The following is a 17,828-nucleotide window of genomic DNA, read 5'->3' as shown; positions in this document are numbered from 1 at the left end:
GTGTGAACACCTTTAAATGTAGTTTTAATCAACTGCAAAACCCTTTTATGCCTAAAAAATGTTTAATTAAATTTAATGTGCTCATTGCTTAAAGAAGTGCTTCAGGTACTGAGAAAGAAACAAGTTATTGTTATTTTCTATGTACATATCTCACGGCAGTCAGTGTGTGGGGAATGTAAGAGCTGACAGCACTGTGAGATGAGATCTGGAAGTGTTTGTACACTCACCGGCCACTTTATTAGGTACACCTGTCCAACTTCTTGTTAACACTTAATTTCTAATCAGCCAATCACATGGCGGCAACTCCGTGCATTTAGGCATGTAGACATGGTCAAGACAATCTCCTGCAGTTCAAACCGAGCATCAGTATGGGGAAGAAAGGTGATTTGAGTGCCTTTGAACGTGGCATGGTTGTTGGTGCCAGAAGGGCTGGTCTGAGTATTTCAGAAACTGCTGATCTACTGGGATTTTCACGCACAACCATCTCTAGGGTTTACAGAGAATGGTCCGAAAAAGAAAAAAAATCCAGTGAGCGGCAGTTCTGTGGGCGGAAATGCCTTGTTGATGCCAGAGGTCAGAGGAGAATGGGCAGACTGGTTCGAGCTGATAGAAAGGCAACAGTGACTCAAATCGCCACCCGTTACAACCAAGGTAGGCCTAAGAGCATCTCTGAACGCACAGTGCGTCGAACTTTGAGGCAGATGGGCTACAGCAGCAGAAGACCACACCGGGTACCACTCCTTTCAGCTAAGAACAGGAAACTGAGGCTACAATTTGTACAAGCTCATCGAAATTGGACAGTAGAAGATTGGAAAAACGTTGCTTGGTCTGATGAGTCTCGATTTCTGCTGCGACATTCGGATGGTAGGGTCAGAATTTGGCGTAAACAACATGAAAGCATGGATCCATCCTGCCTTGTATGGAGCATCTTTGGGATGTGCAGCCGACAAATCTGCGGCAACTGTGTGATGCCATCATGTCAATATGGACCAAAATCTCTGAGGAATGCTTCCAGCACCTTGTTGAATCTATGCCACGAAGAATTGAGGCAGTTCTGAAGGCAAAAGGGGGTCCAACCCGTTACTAGCATGGTGTACCTAATAAAGTGGCCGGTGAGTGTATTGATACATAACTTCACTCTGCTATATCGCCTCACAATAGCTGCAGAGTTCAGTGAGGAAGAGGAGGGCATGTTCTTTTTTCCACTGTATGTTGCTGCCTGCATATGATTGGTCAATCTCATGCAGGGGAAGAGGAACACGCCCCTAGAGACATATCTCTGGTATTGCCCTGTTTAACTTTACATAATTTAGAAACCTAAACTTTGCAAGCTAATAGCTCCGCAACAGAGAGGAAACATTAAAAAATGAATACTACATTTTACTCACCTTTGCAACCACTATTCCAAGAGGTAGCCAGTTTAACAAGCTGAAACTGATGAAAGGTCCTCTTTAGAGCTAAACTGGAAGCTATCATCAGATTTTTGCATTAAATGTATTTTTTTATTTCTGCAGACTACATTTTTGTTCTTAAACGGGGGCATAATACATACATTTAGGTCTTCTAGTTGTACATAACTTCCCTTTACACAGAGTAATACTACACATTATTAATAGGATTTTCAAAAAGGAATATTACATCACTGTTGATGACCAGTCATCATGCATTATTCCAAAAATGTAGGGGTAGGTTCTGTTCACATCTGCATTAGCACTGTTGCAACAATGTGGTCATATGTTTGTGTTGTAAAATGTGACTTTATTGCATTCGGAGTCCAATAAGGTTGTACACATTATTTGTGAAATAGTGATCTTTACTGTTATTTTTGGCAGATCGTACCCTTCTAGTGTGACTAATGTTAATGTGTTTTATCTTGGGTACACAAGAAAATCCCATCAATCAAAGAAAATTATATTTGACATATTTTACATATTTTCTATATTGTACCATACAGTCCTTGTTTAGCAATCTCCTATATGCGTTGTGTATTGTCCTCCTATCGTACGTAGCGATCTTGCATGCATGTATACAGTGGTTTGTGTGTGAGTGTGTATACACAGCATGGCTTCTGGCAATCGCTGTGCAATTACGTGATCTCTCTATTGTGCCTTCATTTGTCATCCCATTCTCATTGCATACTTTGTCCTTTTACATCATCTCATTAGCCCTGCAGATCTGACGGTGAACAAACAGCACCTAAAAGTCCCGTAAAGTTTACAGACTCCCCGGTTAATACCCTGAACTCAAATTCTGTTGTGGTAAGGCCAAGAAAATTACATATATATTGCCATCTTTATACCAGTCATGGAGACTGTACTGTTACTTCTTAATACCGTTTTTTTTTTCCCTTTGAAGTTATTGGTCATGACGGACATATTTTAGTTTTTGAGTAAAACTGGAACTCAATATATACTTTTATAGTTCATACATTTCATTTGTCAAATTCCCAATTAGTCGAGTTTGCTTTGTAAAGTGTAACATATTTATGCTGTATAAGATGTTACTTTCCTATCCCTGACTATATTTTGTAACCTATAAATTGATCCTTATTTTATTTAAGACGATATGGTCTATCCAGATAGGGGTATAGATTTATACTTCAGCCATTGTTCTCCACCCGAATCTGCTCATTATTGTATCTGAAATAATAAGTCATAGGGAAACTGTCATGTTAAAAAAGGTTTTCAAAGATCATTTAACATTTTGACAAAGGCAGGCAATATGATAAAATAACAAAGGAACATATGCGCACATTATATATTGTGGCGTACAACACTGAGGCGAATGATTTGCTGCAGTAGTCAGGTGTGTACGCCATTATTACAGTCAAGTGAACACAGACCAGATGAGATCTGAAGCGCTGGACTGACGGGGTGAGGATACGTGCTTTTGTTTGTTTTATCCCATTGACTGCCTTTGGACACATTTTTATGACATTGGAAAGCCACATTAAACATGCATTACTATCTGCGGGCCTTAGGCTATAGAGCAGGAGGCTCTGGGCAGACTGACAAATCATTTTATAGGAAGTATTCCATACAACTTATTGTATTTATTGAAATGTCTGCTCTCTGGAGTTCCTCATGTTTGACAGGCTTTTCTCCAAAAAACACATACACATTAGACTTATGTCAGCTGAATCCACCGATATCGACAGGTTTGGCTGACATTCTTAGGTGTATGGGGGCGCCAGCCAACTGATTGCTGGGGGGGGGAGTGTCAATCGGGCATGTCTGACTTTGGACTGCTGATCGCTTTGTTTTCCTGGATATAAGCCACCAGCAGAGATGTCTGTCAGCGGCTATCCAATAAAGAACATAGGAGATCTCAGCCAAATGTGCACTCCTGTGTATGGGAGAGAAGGTTGAGATGGCTGTCAGCCAAATGATCGGCCAAACCATTGTTGGGCACGGACAACTATCTAATGTGCAGAGCTAACATTCAACCATTGCGTAGGTCCGCCGACTGGACTCTTAACACCCACAGTAAGCACAAATATCAATCAATACATGAAATTAGGGTGCAGCCAGTCTGCATTATTACTCAGACAAGCTTCACATCGTTTCGCATCGCAATCCTTGGCCACCGGCTCCCCTGTCCTGATTGTGACAGCTGCATAGAAATACATGCTGTCACGCTCCGGTCAGGAGAGCCGACGGGCAGTCCGAGGATTGCGATTTTCGCACAAGTAATGCGGTAGTCTGACTGCGCCCTTAAACTGAGTCTTTTCTCATAAAACCACATATCAGTCTGCTCAGCTCCTCCTGATCTATAACATACTACCTGTAGATGGGACAGCAAGTTCAATGTGACAAATTACCTTTTAATTTTGTTCTCTGTTTGCCTTAAAGCAGAGTCTACATAATTCCATTGCATCATCATAAAAGTCCATATTTCTACCTCATAAGTCTGTGGCTTCACTTATTGTCATTATTGAAGTTATTCTTCACAGTTTTCCCTTTAAGGAACAGAATATGTGCAGTCGGGATCCATGTTCTTCCACCATCATATCAATTCAATAGAAAAGCAAAACTTGCCATGTAGAGTCTACAATTTATTACATGATCTGTTTCTTCAGTACCAGACACCAATCATCTGGACTAGCAGCTGGGTATTAGACAAACACTGTCACAGTGCCACACTTCTCTGTGCTGGCTGTGCCTGCCATTGCAGCTTATCCCCATTCAATTAAAGGAATTGTGACACAAACAAAAGTATATTTTAATCAACAGATTGTGGAATAAAAATAAACTCCACAATTAAATAGTTAAAAAAAAGCTTGGCATCCCCTCATTTTTAACAACCAGCCAAGCTAAAGCAGACAGCTGGTGGCAAGTATTCTCAGACTGGGAAGTGGCCCACAGATATTGGCCCTCTATTAGATGTGCCAATTCTGGCTCTTTGCCTCTCCATTACTAACCTGTGGGCTTTATGTCAGCTGACATTACAAAGCTGCCATAAACCCCACAGATATTACCCAACTTGCCACCGCACCAGGGCAAGTGGGAAGAGCCGGGCAAAGCACCAGAACTTTACCATTCTGGTTCACCAATCCCTAATCCTCATTAATACAAGACATTGCAGACATACACATGTTCTAAATTTTGATTATCGGCAATATTTTTACACTTCATCACAATAAGCATTTTATTCTGAATTCCTCATTGTAATGGTATGTTTGTGATCTTATTTTTGATGAGTGCTATAGTTTACAGTCATGTACATAAGGGCCCAAAATATGTAGAATGTCCTTGATATTATCACTGGTATTAAATACATATATCAACATTATTGCTCAGAAAATGGTAGATATTGACTCGTGATGATCCACTGGAAAATGACATGTCAAGGCAGTAAGATATTGGCTTAACTTTATTGCACTGGATGGTTTCATTGTAGTTAGACAAATTAAAAACGGCTACATTATAGTTGTAATTTGTTAGTCATTATACTGTTAAATGGGTTGTCCAACCACATACATTTTTATAAACAGCTGCTAATAATCTACAATAACAAAACATGTAATACTCCTCTTATTAAGGGTCAGCTTATATGGACCGACTGGTGGCATTAAACAACCGCCAATTGGTGAACGTTTAGCTATTGGTAGTCGTTTAATAGCCTGTTTACACAGGCAGACCGTGGTAAACAATGCACCTGTAAAAGATGGCTCAGGTGCACATAGCCTGCCATAGTTCTTGGCAATGCAGGCCCTGCTTACACAGGACAATGCACCTACATTATACAAATTCACGTTACATTTCAACCGATGAACGAGTGTTTTGTTCGTTCATAGGGTGATCGATGGCCTGTATACATGGCAAGATTATCGGAAACGAGTGTTCTTTGTCACTCCTATGTCAACATGTTGATGCCACTAATGTAATCGTTGTGGCTATGGATAGTCTGTAGCAGTCATATGTCATCTCAGCAAGTCAAGGCTGGAGTCAAGTGAACAGATATTGGCAGAAAAACAGGGAAGAATCGGCATGGGAGCTGCAGAGAATTTTTTATTTTTTTTGGATCATAAGCTTCTGTTTGTAAAAGATTTTATGCAGTTGGATAACCCTTCACAGACTGATAAAACCAAAGACAGGTTGGCACAGCCAAACAGGTCAGTCAGCTGTCCCACCTACTTGACTTTTCATCTGGCTCGACCTCGATTTACCGTTCTACTAGGAAAATAAGCAGGCAGGAAGGTGCACTGAATGCCCATTTGCACGAATAGTGCACCGAACACCTGTGCCTGGTTTGAACGGTTATTCTGTACTGACCAAGTCACCAGTTGATATTATGTGTATGGATCTCTGCAGCACGTGGTGCTTGTTCCATTAGTGCTGGTGAATCTACAGCTCTGGTCCTGCTGGTACATCGGTCATTCTTGCACATTTTTAATAAATGTGAAAAAAGGAAAAATGTCACCAAACTAAACACCAGTAGACTGATGGATATATAAGTCAGTAACAAAAAAGCATACCCTTTAGACCGTAGACTACCTCGGTATGTGCCATATTGGCATTGAAAATTTTCATTTTTTTTTCTCCAGCAGGTATCGGATTGGAAATTAGCAAACAGAAATGTCTTAGATTTAAAGTATTAAGTAGTGTGTTTTTACATGTCTCCCTATAACCAAATAACCCATGCTAAATGTGTCCCTTATAATTTGCTTAATGACCACAGCAACCTCATCATACACTGACCACAGGACCAGACCTCACAGAGTCTGAAAAGAGCTATGTGGTAAGAGGACCTTGATGCGCCGGATACTGACCGGCCACTGGTGCATTTGATTTGACTCCTGTCTCTGTAACATGTGTGTTTCTGTTTCTTAATCCGAATACTCTACTTTCTCTGGCTACGCCTGCACTTTCAATCCTAACCGCCATAATGCATGACTGAGCCAAGCTCACCAACATTTCTTTGCTAGTTTAAGAGCATTTTCTAACAGCAACATGCTAATTGCATCAGGCTCTCTCCTCTGTGTCTTTTGTATATCTGTACTAAATTCTCCCTTCTTCTGTATCTTGCCTGTTTCTCCATGCTTACCCTTGGAATACTCCTGCACTCCACTTCATGGACTTAACGGGATCTCCACTTCTGTTGTGTACTGGACTTGTCTGATGCACTCTGGAATGTCTCCATCTTTTCCTGTCTCTTTTCTCCTGTTGACTGTCGGCAGGAAGCTGTCTGCAATGAGATAATAAGCATTGCAGAGAAATCAGTCCGTTACTGCAGTACTATCTCTCACCCCTTTGACTATCGACACAAAGTGTCTTCATATGACAATAAACAATGTTTAATCATTTCCCAGCAACCTCAGGCACAGCAAAGAAGGGAAAGCTTAGAGAGGAGTCAGACGCCTCAAGATGCGTAAGTTTCCATCTCATTGTTCTTTTTATCTTCTGTGACCTATATCCGTTATCCGTGTGGTGTTACATACAGTTCTATGTAAAGCTTGAGATAAGACATGAAGCCAATGTATCAACGTTTTGCACATCTGTAAAAATCCAGCTCTGCACCATCTGTACGTCTTCAGGCTAAAATAATATCGATTTTGCATCCTGGATCTCAGGCTTGGGTTTTTTGACCACCATTCTGACCTCATTTTCACACAAAGGCACATTAAAGCGATTATCCACTACTCGGACAACCCTTTCTCTCTCGGAATGTTTGGTTCCGGTGGTGTCGCCACTCACGTTCCTGCAGCTCAAGTGAGGTTGTTATGACACGTGAGTCCTGCTCCCAAATCAGCAGGGGCGCCACTTTCCCCACCTTCGGACGGAATGGAAGTGAGCGGCCAGCCGCAGTTCACTTCCTCTTGAAAACATATATGTCCGAAAGTGGGGAAAGTGACACCAGCGCTGATCGTGCGCAGGTCTCGCGTGTTCTATACTCATTTGAGCCCTAGGAAAGAGCGTGCCAACATTTCTGGAATGGTGCCAGCATGAGAGGTGAGTATAAGTGTTTTTATTTTAACGGCAGGCAAACATTAAGAGTGAGAAGGGGTTGTTCGAGTAGTGGAAACCCCTTTACGCAGAATCAACTAGTAACTGAATCTTTTACCGAGAGCAATATCATACAGGGAGAATAAGTACACGCCCCCAGTGAAAACAATCTGATAACACCCACTTAGACTTAATGAAAATTAACCAATTAGGGCCCAAACACTTGAATTACTAATATCTTTAATCCGAAGAGGCAAAATAAAAACAGTGTTTTATTCCACTCTGCAGACACTGTTACATCCTGTGTGCCGTTAAATCCATTTAAATTAATTTTTGGTCTTTGTCTTCCTACTGCTGGCAACCAGTCAACGTCACCAGGCGCCTCCAAGCAATCATGATTATTTACACCAGTTGACAAATATGAAGCTAGTACATTTAGCTGGATTTCTAAAAGGTTTAGCACTTACTAGTTAAACTTGCCAATTACACCAGAAAAATGGGCACCTAGAATCTGGACATGAGAAGAGAAGGTTATTTTGGTTAGGAACTGTATCAGCAAGGTGGTCATCTATGGTGGACCAGAGTTATCCATTTAATTAAATGGATTCTTCCAAAGTCCTCTTTCAGACATCAGTTTCTCATAAAGTGTCATCCGTTTTTTTTCCATGATGGCACTCGTACCTATCAAGTAATGGTAAATTGACTGAACAGAGAACTGGTCTGAACTGGTGCATAACCAAAAAACAACTTGCATAACAAATGGATAAATGGCTGCACTCAATTGTACTAAAGCAAATGAATGTGTAATACATGAAATGTGAATAGCATAATGGCTTGTGAAATCTATGAAAAACACATGAGATGCTTAGCACAAAATTTGGCCAAAAATGTGAGCCCATCTACCAACGTCAAGGTAATCTCAAGCATCGGATGGGTCCCTGACCTAACTGCCTAGTGTGAACACTTACCTCTGGCTAATGTCATGGTAAAGCCTGTATTTATAGGAAGGTCGGACCTACTCATACCTATGACAGTCTATGGGGCTGCTCACATGTCGGTTAATTCATAGGATCCCCCGTTCAGGATTCTGACCTCTTAAGAGTGGTGAACACTTACATACAGCAAGTGGAGGTTTGGAGGACCTGTCCTGAATTACACAGGCAGTGCATTGATTTGAATGGACTGTGTGTAATGTATAATTTCCCTTTTGGTGGCTGTACAGGGAATCTGAATACTTACAGCCAGCTTTGCCCCACACAATACAGCTGATAACTGGTGGGCACATTAAGGGGGACACTTTGGGATCTGCTTATGACTTTTCTTAGTAGTCATCTTAGAAGGCATTGCCCAAAGCAGAAGACCCATTTCAGTGGGTTTCCCAATTTGTAGCGTTTCTTTTCTAGAATTCTTCATTCAACCCTGTCATCACAGCTAATTGTGACAGAAGCAGCAGGACCGCAATGAGTGACTGCACCCAGGGAGAGCTAGAAGATATTAAAAAATAAAAACAGATCACATCTTAAAGGGCAGCAGAAAGACAACCTTGTAATACTCCCTAAATGCCCTTTTCTGCCTTTGTCTTTTGTCCTGTGGCAGAATGGTTGAGCAGCTTTATGTATATTCACTTTGTGTTTGCTGCAAATTACTTGGGTGTTACATTGCATTTTAAGTCTGGCCACATACCTTGAAGGTTCCCATAAAATTCTCTAGTAGTATTTCAGCTCAGGTTTTTTAATCTTGAGTATCGGAAATATAATATTTCCGCAACAGGAAAAAAGACATGATGTCATCCTTACATAGATTGACCTTTGACCGTTTTGTGGATAGGAAATACCTCTGGGAACCAGTCGCTGGGGCATGCCTTTTCTTAACCTCCAGCGCTGCCTCATTCTTTCCATTACCTACATGAGCACAGAAGGAATGTGTCTCAACGAGCTGCAAAGATTAAAGGAGAGGCAGCCTGGAAATGCGAGATATTCACTCAGCTGCCCGAGGGAATGCAAGATTGGGAGCCTGTCAAATCATTATTCTTTACTGGACAGTATGTCGGTAGTAAGTCATGCGATGCCGCAGCTATTTGTGGTAGCCCAGCATTGTGTTTCATGTGGTTTGGCTATCCTGGTCATAAAATGTTCAGCTCTGCTCATGTACTGACACTTGGGTGACATCAGTCTTTACCAGCTGGTCACATCACATCCTCTACAATGCCTCATACACATGCTAGATCAATTTTAAGATTTTTGGCTACTCTGACTTCAATGCAACTAATCCCAGGACAGAATACAATTGTCAAAGTGCTTAAAACCACTGAACCAGCAAACCGTAAAATGGTCACTTTGACCCTATCGTAGTCACATTTAGGGTTATTTCCATCTTCATAAATGCGTATTGCCTGATAGTGCTTGTAAATACAACCAATTTTACAATTTACTGATTATTAAAATGTTTTGGCCGTCCTTGACATATTAACAATTTTCTTTTTGTTCTCTTTACAACTTGTTGCCTAGGTGACTGATCACCATTACTAGACCGAAGAACATACACAGCACTTACAAGCTGTTTTTATTGAGCTTGTAAACACTGTTTTCAAGCTGGCAGTGATCGCACTGTTACCTCCTAGTCCAGGTGCTTACGAGCTAGATTGCAATGGTGGTCAGTCTCCTAGGCAACGAGCAGTAAACAAAAGAAATGTGTTAATATCTCAAGAACCTTTACAAATTGTAATAAGAAGTACATTGCAAAATTGCTTGTATTTACAAGCACCATCTGACAGAAGCCATCTATGAAGATGGGAAATAACTTTTTAAGAGGACATCCACGTCTAAATAGGACTAATGCACAGTGGTTATTTTAGACCCTGTCCATGGTCCACACATGTCGCCTCCATAGAAGCTTTGCACTCGTATTTATAAACAATCATTACATACAATTCTAGTTTTCACTGCAGTTAATAGAGTGCATTTATTCCTCTTTGGCTTGTTTGGCTGTTCTCACATAGTACATGTTTGTCTTCCCATCCCAGGTTTACCTATCAGGCATTGTATGGTTATATGCCACAAAATGAAGATGAGCTTGAGCTCCGAGAAGGAGACATTGTTGATGTCATGGAGAAGTGTGACGATGGTTGGTTTGTAGGTAAGTTTTACCACCTCAAGTGACATTAAGAGCATTCCCAATGTGACCTGCTTTATATTAGGCAGTGCTATCTTGTAAAATGAAGGACACCATAACAGAAACCCGAGAGACCGCATTATAGTCAGGCACCATTGGTGTTGACCATGTGTTAGAACCAGTTTTAATTTCTCTACTTTTATGACAGAATTGGACAAAAGAATTCTGAACACAAATGTGAATGAATCCTTAGCTAGTCAGTAACTTCAATCGTACAAGGGTTCTTCACTTGAAGTTGCGCCAATTGGACATAACTTCAATTGCACATTGTGACCCATTATGACCACAAGGTCCCAGTCCACACGATTTTCAGTATCTGGAAACAGCACACATAACAAGTCGTGCACCTTACACCAGGTATTGTAAAGCAGGTGTGGCACAGTCCTCCTTTCTATAATCCTGCAATAACCTATGTATGCACCTTATTGGGGTTCTCCTCTTTTAGAAGACTTTATGAAACATGTTGTATTAGTTCTGAAGTAACCAAACTGAATACTTCTTACCCTCCCTGGCACCAGCGCTGCTGCCCAAGGCTCTGTTGTTTGGTGTGCAGTGATGACGTCACATCAACACTGCAGCCAATCGTTGAGCTCAGCTACACATACAAAGCTGCTGAGCTAAGTGATTGGCTGGAGCGCTGTGAATGTGAGGTCACCACTGCAGACAAACAGACTGGACCTGTGGAAGGTAAGTAGTATTCAGGGTTGTTTTTGTTTAGTTTTTTAGAACTATCTTAGCATATCGCACGCAAAGTTTTCTAGAAGAGGGGTACTCTTAAAAGTTTGTAACTAGCAGTGGGATCCAAGAAGTATTGTTTCTCCTTGCGGAGAGTGACATGTTAAGCATGTCAAGATGAAGAGACGTAAAGCCGCAATGCTCCTCTGGGAAATATGCAAATTGTTACTTCAGAGAGGAAGAGGACTAGAACTCTAGTGCCACCTATTGGAAGTAGCAATCGAGGGGCAGTACACTGAAACACAGTGTCTGCCAATTGAGATTCTGGTTTGGCTATTATCCTAAGTCATGTGACAAGGCTCATTTAAAGGGTCAACATTGACTGTTAGGATTGCTACTTCCAATAGGTGGCACTAGAGTTCTAGGCCTCTTCCTCTCTGAAGAGACAATTTGCACTAGCAGTGGAAATGATGACATAGGCTCACACTAATGCACACAGAATATAGGCATGTTCCCTTTGGTTGGATTGGACGCAGTTCTACTGTCAACTTTTATAAGGTTTGTCAGTTGCTGGACCTTCTGAGTGAAGTGATAAGCCCATTGGATGATTTTGTGGAGGACAAGTCTGACTTTGTGTAAATATGTTCTCAGAAGTAGAACAACATGAGATCATGGGGTAGATATTTTTCTTGACTTAGTGGAAGTTGTCCTATACATTTCTGGGTGGTAAGCCAGTGACAAACGCTACCCCCACCCTATTAACATTTGATTAGTATGTTAGGTGAGCATCAGACCCCCATCCTATCTAAACCAATGGCCTATCCTAAAGGTTTGAAAGAACTGAGTAGCACTTTTAATACTCTACCTATGAGAATTGTAGCATCATGCCGACATTATTGTATTCATTTTTACTTTCATACTTCTACAGGTACATCAAGAAGAACAAAGCTGTTCGGCACGTTCCCCGGCAACTATGTCAAATCAGTGTTTTACTAAGAATCCGGAACACATAATTGTGAAGCTACTCGGTATTACGCTACATGAAGGCCATTGCTGAATGTATTAGCTATGTGGTTCTACACAAAGAGGTTTACATGTGTCAGTACTGTATGAAAGTACGACTCTAAATTTCTAACAAAAGGCCGTGTTAATCAGTCATTGATTAGTATGTTGCCTTACTGATACTTGTACCGAAAGTGTACCTGTCTCCTACGTGTAGCACAGACAGCCGTTTTCTAGAAGAAAATATTTATATTTTTAATATCCCAAATTCCTTTAAGTCGATGAATAGAAGCTGCGGTGGTTGCACAAAGTGACTGTTTTTCTATTTTCTTAAACAAGATGCAATTGCAATCACTTCTATTAAAGTTTTATTTTGTTCAATATCTGCATGAATAATGAGTTACACTGGACATCACAAGCTGTAACCATCGGACGACCCGCGGTTTACCGGCTGATCACGCACTACTCACATATTCTACAAGATTTGGGCAGAACACTCGCACATCTCACCTCGGATCTGGTAGCTCCGAACCAAGCAGTTGTAGAAACCATTGTAAGAGAATGTTCAGGGTTTCCACTTCTGCACCAGTTCACGTGAATCGGAAGGATTTTCAATGGACATTTCAGTTCTATTGAGGTTTCGCAATGGTTATAATTAATGGTCATTTACTTGGCTAAAGTCTATGTATTGTTAAGTGAAACTGAAAAATCATATTTCCTCAAGGATGTGAAGTGGCCAGCATTTCTCTGTATGTTACTGGATAGCATGTCATTACAGTAAGGATGGGTAATATATACAGTATATGCTATGGGGAAAGATAAGTCAGTGATGACATAGAAATATCTACTATTCCATCTATTAGATCCAGGCACTTATTCCTTCTTGTTCTTGAATGTGAGACAGACTTTCACAAAAATGAGAATGCCCCCCTGTGGCCATTTAATAGGGGTTTTTCCAGTAGTGTACAACCCCTCTAATTAATTATTAATTCTGATAGATTATGTAACATTCAAGGAGTCACAGATGGTCCAGTAAAGTAGATAGAAGGAAGGTTTTTAAAGTTGTTCCTCATAGAAAAATAAGTAACTCGATATAAAACGTTAAGAGCCCGTACACATTATACAGATTTCGTCAGTGATCCTAACGGGCTGCAGCGATGGATGGATTTTCTCCACCATTAATGTACAATAGTATGTCTATGTTGTTGTACAGAGTACGTCTGATCTTTTGTTACCTTACATTACCTGCTGAATGTCTTGTAAATATGTTATATCTATGACCCCTTTGTGTAACTGCACAATGGCATGTGTTTTGGGGGCCCACAACCCACCGGTCAGAACATCCCTATGTACTGCATTGCTCCTCACGCTTTGCTTTAGAGATAATACAGTGTATCACTTTTGGCCAGAATTTTCCTTTAAATTGAATAGGTCACCAGGATTTTCTTACTCCATCTGAGAGAATCATGATGTAGTGACAGAGACCCTGATTTCAGTGATGTCACTTAATGGGCTAGTTTCTGCAGTTTTGACAAAATCACAGTTTTCTCTGCTGCAGATTTAGCAGTTCTTTGAATGCTGAGCTCTGTATAACTCCGCCCACACCACTGATTGACAGCTTTCTGTGTACACTGCATAGACAGAAAGCTGCCAACCACTGTTGGGGGGTGTGGTTATACAGAGCTCATGAATATGGAGGACCACATGGCAGCAGATTTACTAGTCCTCTAGTGATAATCTCCTGTTGATAAAAGTCATTTTATCAAAACTACAGCAAGCAGCTCAGTAAGTGACACATTGCTGGAATCAAGATCTCTGTCCCTACATTATGATGCTCTCAGTTTAAGTGTAAAAACTTTGTGACCTATTCCCTTTAATATAGAAACATGCACACAACCAACTACAAGAGGGCTGCCATGTGTTAGATGCGCTCCTTGTTATCCAGTCTAATTTTTAGTAGGGAATGGTCTGGTCTGAAAAAGCAAGTGGGGAAGAGACTATAGACTTTTTTTTCTACTTATAGTCTATATTTTTTTTTATTGATAGGTGCTATTTGTATATGACAGCTGTGGGTGCAAATGTCATACATGGGGACATGTGAGATTCGGTCATGCACAATGTGTAACTATTCGGATGAGTCCATCTCTATTCCTAGATATCATCATTGTTGATTTTCAGCACGGTGGTTTGTAAAATGTCAAATACATCCGCCTCTAAATTTTTCTAAAACGGTTGTACTGTCTCGCTGACAAACGTCTACTTTCTCCAGATCTAGAGGTTCATTTAACCCCCCAGTTACATAAAAGTGAGTATATGACATCTGGGCACACATCCACGAGAGGACACTCTGCCCGAGGTTGGTCGTTTTGTTCTGTAGAATGAATACATTGATCATCAAACTATTATATTTCTGACAAATCAGGAAAACAACATTATACCTGAAGTCTTCCTACCAGTGCTGCCATTTACGATGGACTGTGGTTAGTCAAAAATATTAGGACTGATAATCACCCAACTGGTGAGGCCAATTATGGCTGTACCATAGATGACCGGTTTGTGGCATGAGTATACTGATGAAGATGTAGCATGCTAGTAACACCATTGAGGCATGATGAGTAGTTTATCGCTGATTCTTCCGAACGCCGGCTGCTCCTATGACGTGTAGATCACAGGTACACTTTCAGACTGAATGCCCTTTGTGCTGGGCTGAGCTGCACAATGTGACCGTTATCACATCTTGCTATATTCCCAGTCACTTGTGGTCAAGGCCCCATGTAGGGTGGAATTTCCCTGACCGCTTATCATTATCCAAATGATTTTTTTCTATAGATAATGCAAAAAAATTGTTGAATCAAGCATGAGTATTAATAACATTAGAAGTATTTCTCCTAAGATGAGAGATTCTTAGGAGGCAGGATGAACAGTCCTCAAAAAATATGTTCCCCTTCATTATCAGTTTACGTTTCTAATTAAGCTACATACATTTCACACATTGTAATATCTGTCTCTCAGCCTGTATTATAACCCAGAGCTGCATTCGTAATTCTGCAGGAAACTCTCTCCCCCTTCTATCCGGGCTCAGTATCCACACAAAGGTTATTTTTCTCTTATTTATGTTTTACACCAGGAATTATACAGAAATCCAATGTAGAAAAACGAATCCTAATCATAGCTCGTCTGAAATGTTATAACCGAACTGTGAGTGCAGCTCTGGGTTATAAGGGTTGGTGCACACTTTGAGATTTTTATTGCCCACGTTCGTCACAAAGCCTGCAGGATTTCCTAGCACCAGCAATATGAATGAGAGTCCTGAAGTCTCACGCTCTCGTTGCTTTTTTTTGCAGATTTGCAGCCTTTAAATCTACAGGATGTCAATTCTTTCAGCGTTTTCGCTGCAGATTTCACCCATACTAATGAGTGGGGGGAAAATTTGTAACAATAACGGCATGTATTTTTCTGCTGCAAAACTGAACATGTGCACTTACCCTAACTCAGGCCAATGGAAGATGAGCATCACTGTTCACGTGTCCATTTGTCTGTTCCACTTAGAACATAAAGGAATTAGCATTCTCTGCAGAGAAGCAGAGGGGTCCCCTTGATTTATATGGGGTCCGCCTGGTTTTTGATAGTTGTACATTTTTACAATGAACAAAAAAGTTATTTTTTTTATCATTCTAAAAGTACACAGTCATCAGACGGACCCCATATAAATTAACGGGGCCCCTCTGCTTCCAGTACACAGGATGCTAATCTCCATTCTGGTTGTCTATTCTAAATAGTAAAAAGATAAACGGGCATGTCAAGATAATCTAATTCAGTATATTTATAAAGTTACCTTACAGGTTTTAGGTTCTAGATGAATAATCCCTTAAAGCCTATGTTTGGTCCCCACTAGTGATGAGCTAACGTGCTGGGATAAGGTGCTATCTGAGCATGCGCGGGTGCTAACAGAGTGTCTTCGGCGTGATCAAAAAATAAGTTTGAGTCCCCATGGCTGCATGTTTCACAGCTGATTGTGAGCCTCAACACATGCGGGTGTGGGGACGCGAACATATTATTCGAGCACATTGAAGTCACTCTATTAGCACCCGAGCATGCTCAGATAACACCTTATCCCACAATGTTCGCTCGTCATCACTACTCCCCACTGATTTGTGGAGGAACCATGCATGAAACAAAAATGTATTCTCCTGGACAAGCGGAATATTACAGAAACTTTGTGCTCTCTACATATTGTAACAAGCAGGATGTAATAGAGCAAAATGATAGATTTTAATATAGAAAGTCGCAAAAAGTCAGTTTGCTCTGCCAAGTCATCTGTCATGACCCAAATACAAATAGGAAATGTTTATTAAAAATAGTAAGTTTGCACCTTGCAGTAAAAACCAGATCTAGAATGTTCTTTTGTCATAATAAGGTATATTTAATAATGTAAGATGACTATTTTTCGCTGACGCTTTTCTACCGATTTATTAACAAAGCTATGTTGGCATGACTAGCAATATGTTTTGATAAATATACATAAATATATATATATATACATAATCTGTGTTCCAAGTACTAAAGATTATTTTTTTTGCCATGTTACGTAGACATTGAAATGGTTTCTAAGAGTTTAGCGACTGTAAATATGTATATTTGACTTTGTAAAGAACGTGTATGTTATCTTGTATAGAGACAAAATTTAATTTAAGTGAAATGACTGAAGAGGAAAAATTCCGCAGTTGGGACAGATGGAGATGCTACTTTTTTAAAGTGTAATTTAAATGAAGGAGATTTGTTATAATGTCACAGAATGGGCCTGATGTGTAACACTAGTTCAGGGGGAAAGTAGAGTTTTCGCCCATAATAACCAATTGGATGAACTGCTGTCATTTTCCAACCTGCCTTACAGGAATGAGAGCGGCGGTCCCGGCTGGTTCCTATAGGACTTGCCTCCACTTTCCTCCGCCTTAGTTTTTATGCATCAGGTCCTGTGTGTTTAGCACAAAATATCTATAACACAATTAAGACAAAACACTGACCACATTTTAAGAAAAAATATCCATTGTTTTATTAATATTTTAATCTTGCAGGTGCATTTAAGCCACAGTATTTAGAACTATGTTAAAAATTGGGAACCACACAGTAACAATGTGCTAGTCATTACTATTGGACTCTGTAGTCGAGAACACATACATCATTCTAGAATGACCACTTTGCTCCTCACTTTAACATAAAGTTATGTTGTGTTGTTTTCTTATTGCAGTGCATTATATTTTGAATCATAATAAAAGAAAGCATTCAGTAAGTCTGCGACTCTTGATATTCTTTACAATGTGATGGTTAACCAAAATTAACATTGGTGCTTGATTATCAAATATTACAGATCATCCCTCTTTCCCATCTTCAAAAGTTGGGAGGTATGTTAAAAGTAGTAGGGGCGCAACAAAATAGTTTTGCCTAGGGCGCCGTAATCTCTCGGGCCGGCCCTGGGTTTGGGCAAAATGGAAAAGACAGGAAAAGTGAACTACTCCATAAGAAGGAACGTCGCCT

The 17,828-nt window shown here is 40.4% G+C and overlaps 1 protein-coding gene across 1 annotated transcript in view; it reads left to right on the top strand.

The window, feature by feature from the left end:
• The window catches only part of LOC143769959 (sorbin and SH3 domain-containing protein 1-like), a 272,947-nt gene extending 255,364 nt beyond the window's left edge, over positions 1 to 17,583 (top strand). The window contains exons 30-34 of the mRNA XM_077259068.1: positions 2,166 to 2,258; positions 6,181 to 6,240; positions 6,812 to 6,870; positions 10,468 to 10,580; positions 12,220 to 17,583. Of these exons, the coding sequence (XP_077115183.1) occupies positions 2,166 to 2,258; positions 6,181 to 6,240; positions 6,812 to 6,870; positions 10,468 to 10,580; positions 12,220 to 12,287 (393 nt within the window). The 3' untranslated portion in view covers positions 12,288 to 17,583. The remainder of the gene's footprint in view (positions 1 to 2,165; positions 2,259 to 6,180; positions 6,241 to 6,811; positions 6,871 to 10,467; positions 10,581 to 12,219) is intronic.
• Positions 17,584 to 17,828: the final 245 nt, after the last annotated feature.

Source organism: Ranitomeya variabilis, chromosome 4 (assembly GCF_051348905.1).
Source record: "Ranitomeya variabilis isolate aRanVar5 chromosome 4, aRanVar5.hap1, whole genome shotgun sequence".
Lineage (NCBI taxonomy): Eukaryota > Metazoa > Chordata > Amphibia > Anura > Dendrobatidae > Ranitomeya > Ranitomeya variabilis.
The sequence above is the reverse complement of the archived record's forward strand: the minus strand, read 5'-3'. Positions and strand labels throughout refer to the sequence as shown.